The 25,452-nt window shown below is 41.5% G+C and overlaps 1 protein-coding gene across 8 annotated transcripts in view; it reads right to left on the minus strand.

Moving 5' to 3' along the window:
- cadps2 (Ca++-dependent secretion activator 2) overlaps positions 1–25,452 on the minus strand; it is a 221,702-nt gene that overhangs the window by 153,471 nt on the left and 42,779 nt on the right. For all 8 annotated transcript variants that reach the window (XR_008564370.2, XR_008564369.2, XM_054746515.2 and 5 more), the window contains exons 3-4: positions 6,561–6,893; positions 519–599 (exon numbers count right to left, since the gene is read on the minus strand). Coding sequence is in view for 6 of the 8 variants with exons in the window: in XM_054746515.2 (XP_054602490.1) it covers positions 519–599; positions 6,561–6,893 (414 nt within the window). In the remaining 2 variants the exon portion in view is untranslated. The remainder of the gene's footprint in view (positions 1–518; positions 600–6,560; positions 6,894–25,452) is intronic.

Genomic DNA, 25,452 nt, shown 5'->3' on the forward strand with positions numbered 1-25,452 from the left:
TTCAGTGGAGATTTTATTCTCTATTTAGTCAACTGTTGCTTAAAAACATTCATAAACCATCAAGATGTTTGTTTTGCTTCTCTGTCAGATTGACTAACCAAATTATTCTCATACACACCCTCTGAGAGCCAAGTCTCTGAGAAGCAGACAGGATACGTCTTACTGCCCAGTTTGGGTAGAAATCTGGTTTTGTACAAAATAGAGCTCCTTTCAGATAAACATCTACTTCTCTTAATCCAGTGTTTTCCTTTTTGAACTGCTGGAGTATTTTATTCAGCCAATTTCAGGAAGGCTTCAGTTGAATCTTGATGAACGTGTCTAGACTTCGTTCATTTCTTGTCAAATGTTTTAATTGAAACCTGAACAACCCAAAATTTGTGAGGTCTTTTTCACCACTCGTTCTTCTTTATTTCCACTTGCAGTAAATCTGGATTGTAGTGAGCCTGCCATTAAATTAAAGCTTCCATCAAATGTCAAAATTACAAACACATTAACAGCAAACTAATTCCAGATCTTACCCTGGCAGTCTTCTCTGCCAGCTGTAACCTCCCATCCAGTTCTCTGCGGATCTGAGCAGCTTGTTCATCCACGTTATCAAGCTGGGGAGAGGAAGAAGCAGAAAAAAGGAGAAAGCACGAAGAATCAATAAACCAATTAGGAAGAAAAGATGAAGGACAGCCAAGAAGAAATCTACCTCAGATTAATAGACTTCTCTGGTGAACCATGAGTGGCCATCAGCAAACGATTAGGCAAACCAAAGTGTGGGTGCATACTTTTGGGACAATTATAGTGCTTGCACATTAGCATCGACACGGTCGGGTTTTGGTGGGGCTGGATGGCGTGGGTTCGGTCTGGTACGGGTGGTGTAGTGTTCACATATAAATTTGAGGGACTTCTCAGGAATGCGGAAATCCCGAGCCCATGGGCGGTGTTTAGATGTTGGAAAGTCAGCTGCGTCCTCCATAAGGTAAACAAAGGCTTTTGAAGACTCTGAACCACATTATTTTATTAATTTGTTGTGTGCGTCCTCGTGATCATGTGCCACACACACACACACACACACACACGCACACACACACACACCACTCTCTTTTCCTGTTCCTAATGATCGGCAGCTCTGTGCTACAGACAAGTTTACTCAGCACCCAGCATGAAAATGAATCGCAGATGCCGGACACTACCCCCCCATTACAGGACATACAGACGCTAATATGTAAGCACTATTAGACTGAGTCAAAATGAGAACCACACAAATGGTTAGAAATTAAAACAAACAAATCAGTGATGAAAGTTAAATTTAATCACTAACCACAACTCTGAAAGTGTAAAGGATGAACTGAAGCTTCTGCTTTGAAACAAGAAAGCGCTGATAAAGTTTCTCCAGCTAATATAACTGTGCCATTTGATAAAAATAAAACTTTTAATGTTGTGGGTGACACCTGGATTACTCTATAGGGAGCCTAAGTCACTTCTGCACCATGAGTCCCCAGAAGAACGAAAAAATGAAAGCAAGTCAACGGAGCTAAAAAAGCTATTTCCTAATCCACTTTGCCTTACGCCCTGGATCACAAAAAGGTTGTACAGAATTTTAAATGAAAAGTAATGATGGGTGTTTTGACCACGCCAGTCATGTACTTTGAGATTTATCAGCTTGCAAAAGTTTGTAATTAGCATGACAACAAACTAGTAATCGGCACTTCACATATGTGACGCCACCACATACTCTCCTCTCCCTTAGCGTAGCTGCCACTTACCACATGACCAGATTCATGGTGGTTCTTTCCTTCCGTGGCAAGTTTGCCGAATTTACAGCTATTTTCCCTCAGTTTTCTCCATGTCTGGTTTGATGACGTCACTTTCGTGAAGCGCATTTGTAGTCCTGGACTTATTTTCACACAAAACCTAAAATTTTGTTTCCCCCTGTTCGAAAATAAGCTCGTTCTTGGTATCAAAATGCATCTAATGTGAAATCCATGGCACATAACAAGCGGAATTAGAAAATAGCGTTTTTAGGTCCGTTGACTTGCATTCATTTTTTTCATTCTTCCGGGGACCCATGGTGCGGAAGTAGATGGGTATGACTTAGGCTTCCTATAAACCCCTCATAGAATGTGTTTACTTTATAGACAAGACAGAGGTTCATACATCTAACAAACTAACTCATATTGATACAAACTGCAGTTTATATGATTCAAGGGAATCTTAATGTTAAGTAGTTTTTTTGAACGTGTTCTCTAGATTTTTTTTTTACTAATGAATCACATGTAAAACCAGAATTGAACAGCATGATGTGTATTAATGCTCATATCGATAGCTAAATGGACAGTAAAATAAGATAAAGACAGCAAAAAGTTCAATAATAACAAGTCTAAGACAAAAGAAGGGAACCAGGATTAGGGTGAGCTAAAAGTTTTACTCTAGACTTCTACTGCAAAGACAATTAAATGGCCCGTAACTGTAGAGTGCCATCTAGAGTCCTTGTAGTTTATGACTGAAAGTATATAGGCTGAAATTTCACGTATTTAAGCCTACCCAATTATATACCCAATTTGATAAAAACAAACACTGCAAATACTGATAACTAAAGAAACATACAGTGCAAAAATGTGTAATATAAAAATAAATAGAAAGCTGAAAAAGTTCTATATTGTAGTGAACTCCACAACTTGCTGCACAATAATTATTTAACCCCGTCCAGCGGTGCCATAGGGGAGTGTGTACAGCAGCACGATGAAACATGTCGCTCAGAGAGATGAACTATTCTTATTCATCAGGGTGAGAAATTAGAGGTGTGGCATGAGAGCGCATGAAGACAAGTCAAATGTGTGTCATAAGCTCATTGTGTGATAAAGCACTGATAAAATAAGTATCCAAGTCAGATACGGCTCACTGTGTCTTGAATTAGTTTTGCTTGTAAAACAGCTAATTTGTGAGTAAGTGAGCTCCACGGAGAAAAGGTTATGATTGGTCAGTAGACAGAACATGATCATGCGCAAACCATTCCCTTTCCTAATGTACAGATGGACCGTCCGGAGCGCAGGTGTATTTTGTCAACCTGCAAAGAATATTGACGACAAAGTTATACAGAAAGTAGCTAAGGGTAGAAATGTTGATACGCTGTTCGCTAGTTGCTTTTGAGGAAAAAAAGTCAAGAAAGGGGTCTGAAATGTTGTTAGAAAAAGTGACTAAATTGCTAAGTTGGAAACGCTGTGAGGGAGGCGTGCTTGATTTGAAAACTTGGAGTAAAGCAAGACTAAACCATGAGTGAGGAGCAAATAATCAGCTTGTTTTGTTTTTAGAATCTTTTAAAACCCAGATCTTAAAATTAGGTTAATTGAGAAGCTCCAGTCCAGACTATGCCCCCTGGTGCGTGTGGGGCCAGAAGCATGACCAGTTAATGTGAAAGAGTCCACAAGACTGGAAAATATTCTGGCAAAATGGTCAGAGAATAATCGATGTAAATGTTAGAACTATCAACAATCTGGACAGCGTCACAGTGGAGGATGAAAAGTTACTGAACTCCAAGGGGGAAAAACAGTTAGGAGAGGCGTTTCCACTCCGGGGCACCAGGGTCATTTTACCCGGGTTTTTCGGCATGCACATATCTCCACTTCGCCAGGCCAGCTGAACAGACCCTTTACTGGGCCATGTTCTAGAATCTTTGAAGTACATGAACGGGGTAGATAGCTGAACGGAACATTGGGTTAACTCTTGATGATTGGTTGTAACTCAGTAGTGACTGAGGAAATTACATCAAAAGACACCATCCAAAACAACCAATATTAGTAAAATTTCAAGAGTTGCTTGTGAAGCAGAATAGAAGCAAAAGTAAATGAGCACTTTTGCTGCTTTAAAATCAATGTTACTAAACTCCCAAAACCAAAAAAAAAAAAAAAAAGGCAAAATCCCCCCCACTGTGTAAAAATGGTTTGTCACAGTCGGGGTGAGTGAACACACCTAACACACTTTCTGAGCAATTACAGATGGGCGGAACTGGAGAGCGGCCAGCTGTCTGCCATCAAGAAGCCGGCTTCTTAAGGTGCAGGGAGACACACCTCAGCGCTGGGTGATTACTCAACCTTGGTAGTGTTACCTGAGTGTCACGAGTCTGTATTCTCGAGTATGACCAGATTGTCTTCCGAGCCTCCTTCCAAGTAACCTCACGTGTCTTCTCCGTCCTTACTGATCCCAGCCTCCACTTACAGAACCTACCATAACGCTGGACTCACGCCTGTCTCTCAACTCTCCGACCGACCCGCTCTCCTCTGCCCTCTCCAAACTCCCGGACTCTGTGGATCTCCCGAGTTTCACTCTGCTCCTGCCACTCACCTACCGACCGGACATTCCTCCTTCCCGAGTCCCGAACCTCGCTCCTAAGGAGGAATGGACTAAAGAGACTGGACAGAGTTCCAGATATTCACCTCCCCTTTTTGATGGTGCTCTTTTAGTTTACCTTAAAGGAGACATAACATGCTTTTAAGTTATTCCTTTTTACATCTAAATCCTTCAGTTGGGGTCTAAATACAGTCGAACTGCAGTTCTTTGGTCTGATTTCCTCATTATTGTTGCTCTACAGACCCTCATCTACCCCTGTTCTGAGGAGTCTTGAGAACGAGCCGTTTTTGGGTACTGTCTCTTTAAACTGGAGGAGGAGCTGTAAACTCCGCCCCCCTCCATAGTGCAGACCTGTACTCTCCTCCCCCAGTCGGACTTTGTAGTTCTATAGAGAAATCATTATTTAGCATAGCAGAAACATTATATTAGCATTTTTAAAACATGTGGGGAGAGTTGTTCATCAGGCTGTTTCAAGGCTGCTAACTCTGTCATGCATTTGTCTGTAGTCACACACACACACACACCCGTCACGGCCGACGGAGGGACAAGCGAGCAGGCGCGCGCGCACACACACACACACAAGGAATGCTGCTTGCTTATTTATTTCTATAAAAAATGTTTTAAAAAATTATACAGCTCAATAAAACACCATTAAAAACATATTTTATTAAGATCTCTATCTATCTATCTATCTATCTATCTATATATATATATATATATAAATAATTTTATAAGTAGTCTTATTTTATATTGGGTGTCTTAATGGCTGAAAATGGATAAAAAGCAGTTACATTTTAATTTAAAGATTTGAGATTCTAGTCAAAAATAAAGAACATTCCTCCAAATGTTCTTTAATGTGATCATTATAATTCTAATGCTTACAACTTTATGTTTTTATTGTCTGCAATGCGTAGCCTATATCTTTATTAAATGTGCGTTTAGCTGTAACCGTGGTAATTCTCTCTAATGTGTACACAGAGGTGGACATCAGTACTGCAGTGAAATTCCCAAGACCGGACATTCCTCCTTCCCGAGTGCCGAACCTCGCTCCTAAGAAGGAATGGACTAAAGAGACTGGACAGAGTTTCGAGATATTCACCTCGCCTTTCTGATGGTGCTCTTTTAGTTTACCTTAGAAATAATAAATTATTGTTTACTCACCGTAACCCCTGTGTTCTGTGCTGATTCTGAATGTCCTGGGTCAGACGGCTAAAACCCAACATGACATGGTGCTTCTTGCGGTTACTGAACATTACATCACACAGCTGCTCTTGTAATCTGAATGGATTAGATAATACTGTACTTTGACAGAATAAGGATCTTTAATGTTACTGTGGACGCTTCTGGCGCTGATCATTTGTTGCCATTTTCAAGTCTCCTTTATTTGGCCATAGCTGTCGGCATGACAGGCACGCCAATGAACCAATCAGAGCAGGTTTCAGGCAGTGTGATGTTTGTTTAGCTGGGATGCTCATTAGAGCCAAGGACATTTTTTATAATCCAGGCCATTTAAAATCTTGACTGTAGTTTAGCAAAAAAATAAATTGTGATATGATTTTTTTCCACCATATTACCCACCCGTAATCTGGATATTATCATATTTAAATGTAAAACTGTTACTATGGCCTGCATGTATTTAGTCATATTTTCAGTAGTTTGTACAGGCTTAATGATGGTAGTGGAGCTCCAGCTGACTTCCCTAGCTACAGTTGTTTCTGCACACACACAGAGAAGTCAGCCCACAGAGAGTTAGTCACACACGCCTGAGGAAACAATCCTGTAGGAGTCTGGATAAAGTCAGCATGGCATTCTCTAAAAGCAGCCAAGCTGAATGAGTAAAGATGTGTGTCATCAAACATGCATAAACACAAAGTTAAAATCTTGTTTGTCTGATGTGCAAAGAGTTGGTGATAGTAACTCCAACCATCTCTGTAAAACGAAACAACTAAACCCACTAGAATCTGAATGATCAGAGAAAATATATGTGTGTGTGTGTGTGTGTGTGTGTGACAGATCCACCCAAATCCTTCCAAAGTCTCACAAACACTTACTTTGTTTTTCTTCTGAGTTTTTATCCCAAAATAAATAAATACTTATTACTAAAAACAATGGGAGAACGACGACTCCAGAAGCAGTGCTAGCTGGGTAAAGAAGAACTAGTTTTGATTAAAACATCTGTTTCTGTATCTTCTGATGTAAGTGCACACGTGGACCTCTCTACTCACCTGACAGGCGTTGTACAGCAGCTGATGCTCAAACTTGCGGATCCCGAGGATCTGCTGGAACATTTCATAGAGCTGCTCTTTACTGAGGATGAGTTCTGAGACAGCACTCATATGTACCCGCTGTGGCTGACGCCGCATGTCCTCCTCGCCTCGGTAGATGATGTCGTACTTGGCCATCCAGGAGCTCAGCACAGTCTCTTTGCTCAGACCATCGATCTCCGGAAGACTGCGGACGCGACGCTCAATGTTTTTCTTAAAAACCTCTCGAAAGTCATTGGCTGAGCAGCCGCCGCTTTGGACCATTCGGGACACTCGTTCACTCCTTAGGAAACTCTGTTACGGAAAAGTAAAAAATAAAATGCCTTTTTATTCTTCTATTTACTTGTTTGATGGAAGTTTTTTAAGCAGTTACACTAAATATCCTGTTAAGAAAACCATATCAGTGCTAGAATGTGGGGACATTTCTAAAGCCCAAAGATGGAAGACTCCTGGGCCACCAACGCTTTACTGAAATAGATGAAGTGTAAGTTCTCCTGTATCAACATAACCTTTGATATACTATATAAATACGGCAGAGCCTACAGAGTAGACCAGTCTTCCGCAGGTTAGCTGCAGCTTTGTGCACAAGAACCATGTCTAATGTGCCACTGGAAATTGAGTAACACTTTAGATTTGTGAAATCTAGCAGCATGTTGGCATCTGATACGACTCCACAGTCACAATTTATCACACCTGACACCTGGACTCCTCATGGCTGAAAATCACAGGTGTCACTATGATCTGCTTGCCAGCATGCATGCTGGCAGAAGCCTCAATACAGCGGCCGTGGATGGGATCCAACCGTCCTTTTTATTTACACCCGAGATTGTCACACTCTACTAATATCTCACACATTTATCACTCTCCAGAAATAAACACAACAAACAAAAGTTTTTTTATTCAGAATTTGCTCAAATGTAGATAACATTTGTGTCAGGAACAATAATTTTAATCTCGTTTTAACCATTCAAAAACAAAACCAGGTGTAATATTATGGCCACCTTTCATAGAGCACCCTGATGTATAGACCCAGTCACAATCCTTAAGGAAGATCATTTTAGTGTCTGATGTGTCTATTTTCAGTTTGCACATCTCAACACAAACGAGTGCTAACTGCTTCAAACTGTTTACACTTCTGCAGATTGGAAATTCAGGTGCATCAGCAGCAAGTTCACAGTTAAATGCAAGTATGCATAATCTTACATTGAAAACATTGAAATGAAACATAAGAATTAAAACTGAAATGCAGGGATAATGCAGGGACTCATGCATTAGAAACATCAACAGAGAAAAATAACGGTTCCATTAACAGCAGGAGTGCTGCCTTCTTGAATAAAGATGTCTGAAACTGAAGGAGCTGTCCAGCTCCATGCCAGTTTCATTTATTAGCAAGGACAGAGCTGGTCTTCGTCAACGTATCTAATCTCAGTCTCTCAGCAACAGATAAGCTGCTGCACCAACACACCACCACTAAAATAAGGCTGATACCCCCTCAGAGCCAAAGAAGGTCTTTAGGAGCACCTCCTGCACTCCAAAGGAGCTCTGTCTCCTCAACAGGTAGTCTGCTCTGGCCCTTTCTCAGAGGCTTCAGATTGGTGTTCAGGTGAACACTTACAGGAGTCCACTACCTCAGTGCCTGTTCCCTGAATGTTCACCAGTACCCGTACAAGGAAATCCACCACCAGCTAGTTGGTTTTCCCTGCATTGAGCAAAGGTGGCTCTGCTGACACCAGTTCACCAAATCCAGTGTCCACTGTCCATCCTCTGAGTCGTTCTCACCCGTGATGATGCCGGCCATGGTGAGCATCTGTAGACCGCAGCCTGAACAGTCGATGCCTGCTGTCCCCGTACAGCAGACCCACTTGTCAGAAACCTACTGCAGGTATAGTCCAGAACCCACTGCAACGGAGGGTAGTACTGCTGATACCTCCAGCTTGTCCCGATGGGTCAGAGCTCCGTGTAGGAAGCAATTATAAAAGTAAATCTAAATGTAATTCTGGGTTGTTCAGCTGTACATCATAGAAGACTCAAACCAGAGGAGTAAGACATTCTCAATGACCAAATTCAGTTTTCCGGTCTTTCTTTAAATTCCTATTATTTTTAACTGACAACATTGAGATTTATTCATCATGAAGAAACAGATTGTTGTATTTAAAGAATAAAACGTGATTGTAAATAGTGAATTACAGAATTAAAAAGGCTGAATATTATAAATATAGTAAAATTCAAACACAACCACATGTTCGATCTACTAAACAGGCAAATTTCAGGCATGAGTGAATTAAAATATTTATTATTTAAATAGTTTTATTTCAATTACTAGCTGTTCACTTTATTCACAGGATTAAATGTGCTTAAAACAGAAAGAATAATCCACCCCTTAGGCTCTATTAAGAGCCTCACTACCAACCTGTACCTACATTTTCCTGTGGTAGGCTATTTTAAAGATTCATATTTTATATCATCACTTAAAGCTGAAGGATGAATCATCTATAATTCACACTGCTGGTTTACTAAGAACACACTTCCTGTGTCAGTCTGCTGCCTCTGCATGATAGTATAGCAAACACGCTTCAGTTATTCTGAAAGGTGAGATTTGAATGATCCAAAAGAACATTTCCAAGCTCTGCAGTAAAACACTAGCATGGTCCCCAAAAACCTGCTAAAAGAGCGATAAAGGAGCAGCTGTATCTCCTGCTTCCAGCTGAGGACTGCAGGTGGCTGATACCATGGAAACAAGAAACATACAACTGCCATTAAGTTCTGGAGCGCCACATGAAGCAACAGTGGGTTGGCGGTGAGAGCCCATTGTTTTTGGTACACTTGAAATGTTCATTTTCCCAAATGATTTTAGTCACAAGTTGTTTCTTTACATGTAAGCCCGACATTTCCCTCTGTGAATGTAACACTAGGTTACGGTGCGTGTTAATAAATGACAATGATGGAAAACGTTGGAGGGTATAAATGTATGGTAAACATGTATGTATGAAGGTAGGATTTTAAAGCATCTGATGAAATAAACAGTGATGCTTATTACTATAATACTTTATATCCATCCACCCATTTTCATCCGCTTATCCGGAGTCGGGTCGCAGGGGCAGTAGCCTAAGGCGAGAGGCCCAGACTTCCCTCTCCCCAGCCACTTGGGCCAGCTTCTCCGGGGGAATCCCAAGGTGTTCCCTGGCCAGGTGAGAGACTTATGGGCCATTCCCATCTGTACCAGGTCGACCCGGGCCGGGTAGCGTAGGTTGTTTACATATCTGGGTGGCCTGGTATTTTTCCGGGCCAACCAAGGCTCATTCTCAGCCCTCTTCTCAAGGGGTCTGCTTCAGGCTGACCAGGGCCAACACACCCACTGCTGACAGCAAATTCACACCTTCCATTAGAGCAAGCCTCTGATTGGTGGGTAGAATCAGCCCACATGGGTTTAAGACAAGGATGTGTGGAATCAACCGGGCCAGGCTGGGGCCGACTGGGGCTACCCGGCCCGGGCCGACCCGATACAGATGGGAATGGCCCAATAGTCCCTCCACTGTGTCCTGGGTCTACCTTTAGGTCTCCTCCTGGTTGGACGTGCCCGGGAAACCTCACCAGGGAGGTGTCCAGGAGGCATCCTGACCAGATGCCCGAGCCACCTCAACTGGCTCCTCTCGATGTGGAGGAGCAGCGGGTCTACTCCAAGCCCCTCCCGAATGACCGAGCTTCTCACCCTATCTCTAAGGGAGAGCCCAGCCACTCTTTGGGGAAAACTCATTTCAGCCACTTGTATCCGCGATCTCGTTCTTTTGGTCACTACCCAAAGCTCATGACCATAGGTGAGGGTAGGAACGTAGATCGACTGGTAAATCGAGAGCTTCACCTCCTGACTCAGCTCTCTCTTCACCACGACAGGCCGGTACAACGCCTGCATCACTGCAGATGCAGCACTAATCCGCCTATCGATCTCACGCTCCAGTTTTCCCTCACTTGTGAACAAGACCCCGAGATACTTAAACTCCTCCACTTGGGGCAGGACCTCATCCCTGACCCGGAGAAGGCATTCTACCCTTTTCCGAATCAAGACCATGGTCTCAGATTTAGAGGAGCTGATTCTCATCCCAGCTGCTTCACACTCGGCTGCAAACCGCTCCAGCGAAAGCTGAAGATCACGTTCTGATGAAGCCAACAGGATCACATCATCTGCAAAAAGCAGAGACCCGATCCTCAGGCCACCAAAATGGATGCCCTCCACACCTTGGCTGCACCTAGAAATCCAGTCCATAAATGTTATGAACAGAATCGGTGACAAAGGGCAGCCTTGATTAAAAATGTCTTTACTACTGATTGTATAATGCAGAGGTGTCAAACTCAAACTCACACGGGGCCGAAATGAAAATCTGGGACGGAGTCGAGGGCCAAACTTAATATTTTTGAAAAAGTGACGGCAAATTTGCACATTTTCTTTATCAACATTTATGCAATTTTGAACCTTTTAATTTGGAAACAAACATATTTCTGCATTAACAGTGAATGTGGAATAACCAAATTACACACGAGCAAGTCAGTTTTAAATAAAAGGCATCAGTGGTATTCATTACTTGTGGTATAATCAGCATTTTATAAATCTATTCAGGATTTATGTTTTCTTGTCTATTCATGTTTCTTATTTTTTATTCTCCTTTTTTTCTCCTGTAATAAGTGTCATCGCTGCTGTGACGTCTAGCTTTCCCCACTGAGGAACAATAAAGGGATTTTCTATTCTATTCATCTATCTGCAGCCTTTCCACTTCCTTTTTTACTGTAGGTTAAATCTTTTCTCACGGGCCAACAACAAAATAAAAATATAATTTTATCTTAAATGAAAATGCAACATCTCACCTGTTAACTTTCATGTTTTGGAGCAGAAAACCAACATATTTAAAGCTCAGTTTGCTCCACTGGTTTACTGTGATGCTCACCTGTTCCAGCCAGATACCTGCATCATGGGGTTGATCTGAGCTGAGGAGGAGAATCCTGTTGTTTTGTTCATCTTCATCATAATAATGACAACATTAGATGACAACAGGTGCTCACATAGGTTTGTGCTGCTGAACATGTCTGAGCAGCTTGACCACGTTGTTGTGTGTCGGGGAGGAAACACAACCACAGCAACCACAGAGCCATGCTGATATGAGCGTGTCGCTGCTCGCTGGAGTTATATCAGCTCTGTCTGGACGTTAGTTGGAAAACTTTCTCTTTCAGTCGTGATCACATTACTGAGCGGCTAGAATCTCCATTTCTGGGCTTCAACGTCAGAAAATAGCGGAGTGAACTCGGCGCTGAGTGAGAGGAATGTAGTTTGTCCGAGACAGCGGAGCTGCAGACACCCGGCAGCAGGCGCTGAAAAAACACAAAGGAGGGGGCGCGTCGGCTCCTCGCTGATGCCACAAAGCATCATGGGAGTTGAATTCTTTGCGGTTAAATCGGCCAGCGGGCCAGTTTTAATATATTTTTGATATTTATCTCGCGGGCCACATAAAAATGCTCCGCGGGCCGCATCTAGCCCGCGGGCCTTGACTCTGACATATGTGGTATAATGCAACCTAAAACAGTTGGTGATTACTTTAAAGACCCAAAGGCCTCTGAACATAGCATACTGGATAGCCTCAGTTCAGAGAAGTAGTGTGTGCATTCGGCAAGGCTGACAGGCTAGTCTGAGCCTAGACAAGACCAAAGAAGACTGCTCTTGTCTCCTAAATCTCACAGCAGTTCATGCAGCTTTATTTAAAAACACTCTCACCACAGTGACTAAAGTTACTCGTATGGCAACAGAAAAACCTTTGCTCAACGGTGTTGATTTCCAAATGCCAACGCAGCAGCATTAGCCGGCGTAGACTTGTCAACCCTGTGGATTCACGGATGGAAAACAAACATCCCTCTCCTGTTTTTAAAATGGGAAGAACTAACAACCCCCCAGCCGGCCGAAAAGAAAATCTGTTTCAACTTGATTAAAACAGATTTGTGAATTTTTCACTGTAAAATTCTTACATATTGTACGTATTAGGGCTTGCAATAAATCTGTAACCATTAATGAGCACATTTAATACAATTGATTGTTTGCATTTACAATTAAGAGCATTTAAATAAAATAAATGATGCCTCGTGTACCATGGATCTCATGATCTGCCTCATGAGAACAATAAAACCTATGGAGCGTCAAACAACAGCAGATGGACAAGAACCCATTAGCTCAAAGAGTGGAAGAAAAATCACTGAGTGTCACAGAGGACCTGATGGAGAAACATCATGTAAGACTAAGGGCAGAAGCGTGATATCGCAACACTTTAAGGGTAAGAGTTTTTTTGTGGGGAAGATAAATACCGATGATTAAACCTTACATGGAGGAAGCAGAAGCTGACAGATGCAGCTGCCAGCAGAGCAGGTAATCTGCATCTCTGCATCTTAACATGCAAAGCCCTGAGCCACAGAGAACAAAGAGACAATAATGGCTTCCGGCTGAAGGATGCCAAAAACTAGGAAGTTCACTCTTAAAAAGACATTTAAACAGGCAAACATCACTTTACCGCTGGAACAAATGATATGGACACAGACGGGCTGTCGTCTGATTTTTTTAGTGGGATGTGATAAAGGATTTTCTCAATAATTTACTAAAGTCATGTTTGCTACATCCATCCATCCATCCTCAGCTTATTCGGGGGACAGGTCGCGGAGCAGCAGCCTAAGCAGAGAGGCACAGACTTCCATCTCCCCAGCCACCTGGGCCAGGCTCCTCCACTTCCTAATCTCCAATCGAACCACCTCTGGCCCAATCATTGTCCTTCTTTACTCCTGTAAACTTCCAGAACATTGTCGCGTTCAGGAAAACATGAAACCAACTTTTAGCCCTGTTGATATTCCCCCACTGGCTTTGCTTCTTAAGATTTTTTACCAAATTGGCCCATGCATAGTGCATTTTATTAATCTCTCTCTCCAGTCTGGCTCTGTTTTAGCAGTTGTTGAACTTATCCTTAAAAAACCCAGTTTGGACTAAAAATCACAAACCCATTTCTAAATTGCCATTTACCTCTTATATTTCTTATGTAAGTTTTTTTTTATTAAGTTTTCCAAATTTTTACACACAAACAAAAACAAAATACCAAAATAACCCACCCCCTTTGCAGCACAGGCTAGCTCAAAACCACACACAACCACAATTCATAATAATTTCAAAACATGCTGTCCAGCACTTTTATATCTTTTTACCAATAAAAAACAAAAATTCATTCCAGGTATCAAAATATGAGTCTTTTTCCCCTTCATTTTAGCAATGAATAATTCATAAGATGCAATATTCGTCATTGTTATTATCCAGTCTCGTAAACAGGTGCCTCAAAACTTTTCCATTTACGCAGTATGACTCTAGCTGCTGAAATAAAACCTGTAAGAGCTAGGGCCCTTGCCGTTGTAGATATATTCAGTACACACGACATGTCTCCTAATAAACAAAGTCGAGCAGTTTCCGGGAGCGGTATACCCAACCACTCTTGCATTGTATTCGATATTTTTTTTCCAAAAACTTTGAACAACATAGCATGACCACATAGAATGAATAAAAGTACCTTCCTGCCTTTTACATTTCCAGCATAAATTATTCTTCATTAAACCCATTTTATGAAGACGAGCCGGTGTAAAATAATATCTATGGATTATCTTATAATGTGTCAGCTTTCCTCGTGCTTTCCTAGTAAACCATCCCATGTTGGACATTATCCTTTGCCATGAATCTCTATCCAACCGTATGCTTAAATCCCTCTGCCAAACATGCCTTAAGCCATCATGATTTCCATATAATACTTTGGCTGCCATCTTATAAAACATAGATGCTGACTGATACTTTTCTGCTCTTTTTAAATAGATCTGTACAACATTGTCCTCTTCAGGCAACCCCTTAACTAAACTGTCCAAGCTACTTCTTATTTGGAAATATCTCCATAAATTACCTATACTATCCTTGTTAAATTGTAGCCTAAAGTCCTGATAAGATTTCACTGTTCTGTTCTCGACTAGATCCTCTAATGTTCTCATGCTCGTCTCTCTCCACATATTCCAACAGATGACTTCCTTTCCCACCCTTATTGGTGGGTTACACCAAAGTGAATTGAATATAATTGTGATTCTTTCACATCCAGGATCCCAAAACCGAAATTAGCCCAGACATCCGATTTAAATGTAACGGGTGCATCTTTGATTACTGGTAATGTTGGCCCTGTATACCTATCCGCCTTTTCTGTTCCAAATTGGCGCTAGGGCAACGCAGTGCACATGTCATTGCAACTCTGCCCCCAGAAGAAATTATAAAACCTCAAAACTTTATTGTCCTCGCATAGACATAGGCCAGGGGTCGGCAACCTGTTCCCATCAAAGAGCCATTATTACCCGTTTCCCACAGTAAAAAAACACTGGTAGCCACAGCAGCCGCGGCATTGTGGGCGGGGCCTACCCTCAGACAGCAGAGAGCTGCTCACAACAGGTGACAGCAGCCGGTACTGGTCGCTCGTGTACGTCAAATTTATCTTTCATAAGACGATAATCAATAAAACGATCTATATAAAATGGATCCAGGGGTTGTAGCCCGTCTCTGCCTACAATATTCTGATATTTTTCACCCTGTTGGTGGTTTTACTGAGCAGATGCCACTTTTGTCATACGTTTCTTTTTAAAACATGTTTAGACTGTTCAGAATACAAATCCAGGCTCTGTCATGTTTGATTGTTGTAATTAAACTTTGTAGGTGGGGAAGGTCAGAAAATGATCCGATCAATTTGTTTTTCCCTCACTTACAGTGACGGAGATAACGGCGCAGTGCGCCTGGCTCTGGTGTTAATCAAGTTAAATTATATCTCTTTGAAACAATTTTCACAAGAAAACAGAACAGTTAAAAGCAGGGCTTGTGTTGACCGGACAGTTCCCGTATTTGACTATTTATTTTGACGGAGAAAGAATAGAAAGAATTACCCCGACGCATGCAGATGAACTGACATTTTATTTGTTACGCACATCGCAGATGTAGCTAAATCACTCAAGAAATGATTCTCATCTGAACATCTGAGCTGGACACTGCTCAGCGCAGCTCACTGTCAGCGTATACTACATAAGGTACACAGCGAGCTGAAGATGTGGAGAGGGGCTTGGAGCGCGTCGCAGAACCAGAGCGCATGCAGGAAGATTCCTCCGACTGAAGCGAGACTTGTCACTTAGAAAATGTTCCCTGATTATGAAACTTTAACTGAATAGCGCTTGTTCCTGTCTCCAATGTGGCGACACATCCAGGAGCCGTCTGAGGAGAATCCCAGAATCTCTCATCCTCGACAGCTCAGAAAACGCCGATATGATTACGCACAAGCGTGACCCGTCAAGCCGGTCTCACAGTAAGACCGGGTTGGATCTGTTCAGGTTTACACAGACAATCTTTACATTTAGAATTGGCATACAGATGTAAAATTAAAGCAGTAAAATATAAAGCATTTTATTTAAATATCCATTCATTATTTTACAAGCACAGAGAGCCGCATCAGATGGATGGAAGAGCTGCATGCGGCTCCAGAGCCGCGGGTTGCCGACCCCCGACATAGACATAGGGAGAAAATCTCATTATGTCACGTTGCTGCATCGATGCGGAATCATGCACGGCTGAATCGCGATGCATCTTAGAATCGATCATTTTTCCCACCTCTAATTCTAACGTCTCTGCACTGGTTACCTGTTAACTTTAGAGTTCATTTTAGAACCCTGACTAGAACTTTCAGGGCTGTACATGGTCAAGCTCCTCCCTATATTACTGAACTGTTAAAGCCTTATGCTTCAACCCGAGCCCTCAGTCAAAGTGATCGCTCCTTAGACTGTTGCACCACAACTTTGGAATTAACTTTCTTAATTTTTAGGTTGTTTTAACAGTCTGGACATCTACAGACAGGTCCATAAATATTGGGACATCGACACAATGCTAACATTTTTGGCTCTATACACCACCACAATGGATATCAAATGAAACAAACAAGATGTGCTTTAACTGCAGATTGTCAGCTTTATTTGAGGGTATTTACATCCAAATCAGGTGAACCGTGTAGGAATTACAACAGTTTGCATTTGTGCCTCCCACTTGTTAAGGGGTTCAGGTTGGTTTGCTGGAGTTTCTGACATTTAAAATTGCCCCCACATTTTCAAAGTTAATGCACACTTCTTCTAACAACTGTAGTTTTTGCATCTTTACTGTTCCTCCGCTTCAGCCCTCTCCCCCCTCCTCCTGCGCAGCAGCTGCAAACTCACTGATGCACCTGCAGCCTCTCAGAGTTCCTGCTGATCTAAACGTTGAAAGAATAATTTCATTTTCCGTTCCTCACTTCTGATTACCTTCAATGGTGTCTGTTTGTTGCAACTACCAGGTACAAAAACAAATTTGTTTTTTATTAGACTATTTTTCTGTCCTGTCTCTGTTAATTATCTTCCTGCATCTCCTTTCAATCCTAAAAAAAAACTGCTACCTGGCTTCATATTTTTCACTTTATTAGTGACCTTTGAACTGCAGTTGAAAAAGATCTACCGACCGCAAAAATAGCGGAGTGCGCGCCGACCGCACCAGTGAGGTGAAGTCATCAGAGGTCAAAACAGTGGATGTGCTCCGCAGCAGCAAAACGCATCAGGCACAAATAAAAGACAGAAAACATGAAAGGATATGAGCCGACATACACGATCGCATGTTAACTTTTGTTTTTGAGGTGGCGACTCTTTGATAATGTTACTGTGGCTGTGCTCAGGATGTATCTGTCTGGAGCGCATCAATCATCAGAGCTCTGCGCCTGTCAGCTCAAAATAGTCCCCGGAGAGTCCACATAAATAATGTAAAATAAGTAGAACCAGGACCGTTTTCGGGCTCCCCTGGGTGTGTAAGTTAAAAGCTTCCAGGGAGCCTGTCATCTTTTGGGGTCAGCCGGGATCCCTTTAGCTCACCTGTAATTTGAACCCTGCGTATAGCACAAGTTGGTCACTTGAGTTTACGGATCCTAGCAGACAGTTACCGGAACGGTCCTTTCAAAATAAGACAGTTCCCGAATCTTGTTCCGGCAAGATCCAGCTCAAATTAGGCCCTGTGTAGCATCCAGAAATGGTCCGTTTTTCATCTACAGTTTGACCTCTCCAGTATCCGGTCATATGGAGACATAAGTCTTAACTGGAATCTTTAATCTGCAAGAAAGATAATAATGCTTGACCAAGGTCCCTCTCAAGTTTCCTCTCATCTTTATCTGCTTTGCATCACAGAACAAGAAGAATGAACTTTTATAAGAATGAACTGTTATAATAACGAATACTGGATGATGCAATGGATTACGTAAATCATCATATGGTTGAATGAATAATAATGGCTGAAGAATAAAAACAATATTTTGATTAATCTGTGCTTAAATTACTGAAGTTGAATTAATATTATCATGTTATGGTCAGTAAAGTTTGATTTGACAAGTGAATCACTATCTACTGACAGCTCACACACTCACACACATGACGATGACAAGGTTAAAGCCATTTCATGACATATTATTTTCTGATCCACAAATCAGAGCTCCTGTATCTGAGCAAGGTGTGGTTTCTGAGGTTTGTTGGTAAAACCTCCTTAACATGTCAGGTTCTGATTTGTCAGTATATCATAGTTTAGGTTAATAAAACTAAAATCCCTTCCCAGGTTGAGCCAGTTGAGCCAACTCTGGACTGGCCACCAGAGGAAGATTCATTTCCCATTGCATCTTTTGACAAGCTGTCAAACCTGTTGCACACTACAGCTGACCGCAAACGGTTCCTTCAGAATAAAGCTGACCCAGCTCCAACTCCTTAAGAGTCCTTCCATACACGCAAATAACTACCTGTTGTGACCTGGAGACAACTCTAAGACCGGTCTAGTGGTACTGCGGTTTCTCCTACGGACTTCGGTACCTTTGGGGTCCACGGACTTCAACACATTCTGGATCTACCATGAGGGTTTTCGAGCTGGTACGAAGACACGACAGATTACGTCTTATGTGGTTTTATAAACCATCACTTATATTATAGCAGACCAAATTCACTCCCATTCAGAACTCAGTTTCTTCAGATATAAGGGTTCTGATAACATCACATTCACACATCATCACACCTCACATTCCATCTAACCCTCCATCACATAAAGTGTTTCCTAGTCGTCATGTTTTTAATTGTTTAGAAAATAAATTTTCTTACATTTTATAAACTTGACTGTATGAATTAATACGAAGTGTGTTACGATCCCTGAAAAAACAAAGAATTCTAATTCTTCTGGTTAAACATTCAAAAGATCAATCAGGTACATATTCTATATTTATACAAAATCATCACTTCTTATAGATCATAATTAAAACCCAAAATACATCTGTAATCTAACTCTACACCTGGATACGTACTATATAAATAAACTTTACTTATTATATAAGTATTAACTTACTCCTCAGGGAAAACCTAAGGCATTCCCAGGTCAGCCGAGAAAGTCCCTCCAACAAATACTGGGACTATAGGCCTCCTCCCAGTAGGGCATGCCCAGAAAGCTTCAACAAGGAGGCATTTTAACTAGATGCCAGAGCCACCTCAAATGGCTCCTCTCAGTGTGGAGGAACAGCAGATCTACTCCAAGCTCCTCCTGAACTTCTCACCCTATCTGTAAGGGAGAACCCAGACACCCTCCAGAGAAAACAAATTTTGGCCGCTTGGATTCGTAATCTCATTCTTTCGGTCACGACCCAAAGATTGTGACCATTGATGAGGGTTAGGATGTAGATTGAGACTTTTGCTTTCTGACTCAGCGCTCGCTTCACAACAACAGACTGGTACAATACCTGCGTCTTTACCTCATTCCTGAACAATCAGTGTTTCCCCTACATAAGCTCAGGTGTGGCGCCTGACAATAATATATCTCCTCCACTGGGAGCAGAACCTCATCTCTGACCTGGAGAAGGCATTCTATCCTTTTACAACTCAAGACCAGGGTCTCAGATTTAGAAGAGCCAATTCTCATTTCAGCTGCTTCACAGTCGGCTGCAAACTGCTCCAGCGAAAGCTGTAGTTCACTGTCTGATCAAGCCAACAGGACCACATCATCTGCAAAAAGCCAAGAACAATCCTTAAACCACAAAAACTGATCTCCTCAACACCTTGGTCACACATAGACTTGGCGGAACCCAGCACTAACCAGGAACAAAAGGTGAACTAGCTAACGGAGGCAACGGTTTCTCTTCGTCATGGGGCAATATGTGCTTCTGTTTAAGATGCTTGTGCATCACCGTTGAACCTCCATTGAAGGCAGGTTCTTCCTCGCAGATTTTGCACATGCCTCTGTTGGATTATTTATGTCTTAAATGTTCTGGGTCACTTCACTCCAGATTTCTACCCAACCTTTGAAAGACAATCTGGCTAATTGTTTTGTCTCATACCACAATCACTTTTTTAGGTACAAAGACCCAAGGACTCACTATGTTTCAGTTTGAATAAGATGTGGTATGCAGTCATGTCTTTCACACAGTTTCCAGATTTTCCTCCACTCAGGGAAATTCAAGTCTACAGTGGGCAGGGACCCTGAAGACGGTTATTAGAGGAAGTGAGCAGATGCTGAGTCTGGGTCCCATGTTGGTGCTATGTACCATTCCTCAACTTTTTATATATAAATCAAAGAAAAACTTTGCAGTAATGCTCACTGCCTCGCTGTTTTTATTGAAGTATTGCTGTGTCAAAGTTAAAGTGAATTGCTATAGTTTAAGTGGTCACCAATCGGCTCTCTGCTGTGAGGACATAATCCAGGAAGATGTGGGCCGGATCTGATCAAGCTGCATACCGGGTAACAGAACAAATACCAACACTTCTGTTGAATTTTTAATGAAATGAGCTGAAACGTTTAAGTTGTGTTGTGGTTGACTCTAATGTTTGTATTTCTGGTGACACCATGAATGCCACAACTGTGCATGTGCTTCAAGGTCAAACTGGACAAAACAGCCAATGGTGGAGTGGCAGTTTTCAAAGAAAAACAGAGCTTCAGAAAATTGACAATGACATTGGTCATCATATTGGTTGTTGACAGTTATTGTAGCCAGTGTGACTGATCACCTAATCTTGGTGTGCCCAGAACAACTGGAACTAATATGACAGTTAAAATTGGTGATGAATTCATTTTATTTCAGTTTGCTAAATTTCTCTTTAATAAGTTAAACTAATCAAATGGATATTTTTAAAAGCATCCTTCCTTTACACTGGGCCTAAACAAGATCACATTTGTGAGTGACCCCAAAAATTCACCATAACTCAAACTACAAACATTTTGACCAACATTCTCCCCATTACTTCACCTGATGAACTAATCTGTGTCGCAGACGATTTGAGGTTTCATTTGAATGTTTTACTGTCTTGTTGCTAATCCAATTCATTGTGCGTTAGTCAATCAAGCTGTAACAGTTTTCTGTCAAAACTCAGAGCAGCTTAAGTTTACAAAACCGCTGTAGGAAAATACTGTATTTATTTTGGTTGTGAGCAAGCCTAATAATAAAATTATTTCTTCCAGCTCTTGGAGGGTGCAGACGCTTTTCTTCTCCTCCATATCTTATCATTCAAGGCCTTTGTCTGTCTGTGTGTGCTGGGTGCACGGCTGCTTCTGCATTTTTCTGGAAATTGGAAACTGAAATTCACTAAAATGGATCTCGTCAGTTGGTCTCTCAACGCGGTTGATACAATTTTTTCAACGATGAGAAAGGGAGAAGGGGCTCCCGGATGCTCCTCCGGGACAGACCAGCTGTCTGTGGAGGACTCTGAAGACGTGTGGATATTCGTGGTGTTGGTGTCAGGTTTCCTGCTGATCGGCATTGGAGGCTACCTGGCTTAACGGAAAATTAACGAGCTGTCGAGGAATATTGGCTGGATCCCGGAGCTCAGAGATGGATTGCACCACGCTGTGAATTCACAGACTCACATAATTGTCGAGATGAATCGTAAGCTTGGAACTTTGGCCGAGATTCATTTATTGGCACAGAAGACAGATGCCATCAAGGATAGAATGGACAAATCAGCATGGATTGGGATAGTTTAACGTCCATTATTGGGATTTTGAGAGGTTAAGGACCAACAAACTGTAAGACAGAGAGGAAATTATCTGTCTGGCCCCAAAACAATTTCTAATCGGAATCTGGCGCCCTTGAGCGTGCAAGGCTCCAACGAAAACTCCCCCCTCAGAAGATATGTGGAATGTGCTATCGCTTGGGCAACTCAACTTGGGCAACTCAACTCTGTCTCCACCAGCCTGAGCGGGACTGTGGGAAGGCTGCCGTATCGTTCCAGGGTCACTGCAACCCTCCAACCCTCAATGCTCCTCCCCCTATCCACACTGAGGTGAAATGCGCTGCTTATCGTGGCTGCAGGAACTGAAGTGTGGATAGTCTCAAACCCACCACCCCACCTAGTGGACACTTATATTATGTTGTCTGAAGTCTGTTGGATATCGGTCTGTTTGAGGTATTTTTTTGCAGAGCAAAGCTAACTCTGAAGTGCCCTTTTTTTCCTCCACCTGAACCAATCCTTATGTAACCCTCTTGTCTCTATATTCTTGTCATTTGTCTTGCCCATGTATGTCTGATCTCTGAACTGTGTGTACTGAAACACTAATTTTCCTCTGGGATTAATACAGTATCTTTGATTTGATTTGATTGATATGATTCCCTTCTAAAATGTGGCTCAGACAATAAATCAGTGTCCCGCAAAAGCAAAAACCAGTTCATTTCCAGGGTCAAAGCTAACTACAAAAACACAAGTTCTTTACGTGCCTTAATGCCTTAATGCCCCCAAACGCAAAAATTAATTTAGAGACAGACTATAATGATCACTCCCCTTTAATTCTGTAGATTCTTAGACACTTTGCCTATTTTTCTGATTTACAAAAGTTGCTGAGTCTTGCTTCACATTTTGCTACAAACTGGAGTAATTTATAATTTATGTGTTTATTCTGACCAATAACTACAAGCAGATCAGAATTTAAATCAAAATATATTAATTACAACTACTTGAATAATCTTATAGCTGGTGATCATGTTTAGCTCCTTATAAATGTTTTCCTCCTGCAGAATGAAACTTTTCTTTATCTAAACTCTGTTCAGAGATATTTGTCATGAGAGGATGGATGCCTTTAATACTGCTGCTTTTATAACATTATTGCCTCCCGCATTGTTAATGGGGTCAGATGGACCTCTGGTGTATTTTTATTTTTTTATTTTAATATTTTTTAAGGGGTGCATCACTTCACCCCAGCCAAGGCATGGACTTTAAACCCCATTTAACCACAGCCTGTCCTGGCGGGGTCACCTGATAGGAAAGTGGGAGGGTTAATTAAGTCAGGAGGATGTGTCAGTGATTTCTCAGCCACTGTCCCAGTAAAAGCCCAGACGGTCCATTCTTCATGGATCGTCTCCCTGTAATATGAATCCTGTCTAAAGCTACTACAGATGATCTCAAAACAAACATCGTAAAGATTATTTCGGTATCTTTTCTCTTTTATGAATGTATGAAACTAGTTATTTGTTAAGGCTTGGTGGTGGATGTTTTAAAAGGGCTAAAGAATGTTTTTTAGTTAATAAAATTAGAAATGAATTTAAGGGAGAATTAAAACATCTTTAGTAATTATTTAAAAGTCTTGTGTGGCTGTAACTGAAGAGTGTGGATGACGGAGGAGCTCTACCAGTCTCAAATGTGTTATATTTGCTATTATTACAGAAACAAAAAAATATATATTTTGGGTCTGCTGCAGCCCAACTACACAATTAATTCTTAACAGGTTTATAGCCGAGTGACATAAACCAAGTTCTAGGATTAGAGTAGTAATAACAATAATAATAATAACAAAGAAAATGTCTTGACCTATTCTGCAGAAGTAAAACTACCAAACTACATTTTAAAAAGAGTTTTTTTATTGCATTTCTTTCTTTTCCCCAAACTAAATAATTTAATTAAGAAAAACTAATGACTAAAATCCAGTAAACCTCAGACTGAGACAAACACAACCATTAGGATTAAACGTCCTGGTCGACGGCAATCTCTTTCTTTTCAGTGATTTTTTTTTTGGTAAGACTACAAAAATGTCAGCCAGTGTTCCTAATGAACTGATCAGTAGGAGACTTCCTCCTTACCTGCTGTTCCGGTTAATTGAGGCTTTAAAAGTCACTAAATTATTTATGGAGAAGCAGAGAACCAACCTCTGAGTAGAGGCAGCAAGATGGTGAGCTGAGCTCTCCTCCTGTCACAGCTGTTGCTTTACATGAGTCCCAGACTGCAGCACAACAATCTAACAACCGTTAGAGACCTCTTCACTCACCGCCGGACAACTGGCAACTAGGTGTTCTTAAAATGCATCAGTGGCATCAAATCTTATTAAAAATGTAAAGTTTCACTACAGTTCTACTCTACATAGTGGAATATACTGTGTATCACAGACCTTTTACCCCTCACTGAATTATTGATAATAATAATAATAATAATAATAATAATAATAATAATATAAACATCTCCTCGCATCCCTACTGAGGATTTTGTAGTTCAGGTAATTCATATAAATATATATTAAAATATATATAATAATATATATATATATTAAAATTAAACAAGAAAACAACAAATCTCACTTAAAAATAGAAAACACAATAAACAGCTGTAGGCTGGAAGTGGAAGTCCTCATGTCTGAGCTTCACTTTGGACCAAGGAATAGCATCCAGCATGTCCAGCAGATATAAACATTAAAAACCATTTCACTTGTGTCATGACAAATAAAGGAGGCTCATTTCTGTTGTGGGGCTGCTTTGATGCACCTGACAGCATCTGTACTGAGTTTTTGCTAACTTCAAGACTTCCGATGCCTTCTGGAGCCAGATGTGCTGCTGAGAGTCAGACAGCTTAGCCTCAGCTGCAGGGCATGGGCCGTTCAACAGGAGAATGAAATAAAACATCTGGTTAATCTGAAGTGGCCTCTTGTGAACCATGATCTAATTCATGATGAACATCCGAGTAAAGAGCTGAACGATCTGGAGAAGGACACCCTCCAAACCTCAGACAGCTGGAGCTGTTTGCTCATGAGGTGGGTCAGAATACCTGTCGACAGGTGCTGGTGAGGTCTCACCAGGGGTTACACAAATCTCCTGAAAAAGACTTCTGTAAAATGATATTAAAGGAACTGACATTTTTGTCCTTTTTTGTTTATTTTCATATTTTGTTGAATTACAATTTGTCGCACACTGTCCTGTCTCCCCGTGCTTTTCAGTCATGTGTCCCTGTTGATTGCTCCCACCTGCCTCTCGTCACCCAGTCACCCAAGCTCCCAGCTCCTCATGCATTTAAACCCTCTCAGTTCAGTGCATCTTGTCGGTTCACTGTTTCTATGTCCTGCATGCTCGGTGTTATTAAAGACTCTTTAGATATTCCAGTTTGCTTGCCTGCCTGCTTCTTCCCCTGCATGTGGATCCTCACCTCCGGCTCAACTCACCTGCGCGTCGTGACACAATTGCAGCAACAAAAGCAGTTTCTGACTTCCATTAGTTTATCATAAGTTGTTGTTGTAAAAGTAGCGATAATAATATTAATAATTACTATTATTATCGGTAACAAGTTATTTCTGTGAACCCTGTGCACAGGGTCCGAAATAAACACTCGCCAAATGCGAGCAAATTGCTCCATTTGGCGAGTAAATTTTTGAGCTCTACCTGCCACATGGCGAGTAAATGTTTGCACCAAATTAGTTATGTTTATCAGTCATCTTCCATGGATTTCTGATACTCCTCCCGCCTGCATGCAACGTACACACACGTACGAGAAACGT

This window comes from Nothobranchius furzeri, chromosome 14, assembly GCF_043380555.1.
Source record: "Nothobranchius furzeri strain GRZ-AD chromosome 14, NfurGRZ-RIMD1, whole genome shotgun sequence".
Classification (NCBI taxonomy): domain Eukaryota; kingdom Metazoa; phylum Chordata; class Actinopteri; order Cyprinodontiformes; family Nothobranchiidae; genus Nothobranchius; species Nothobranchius furzeri.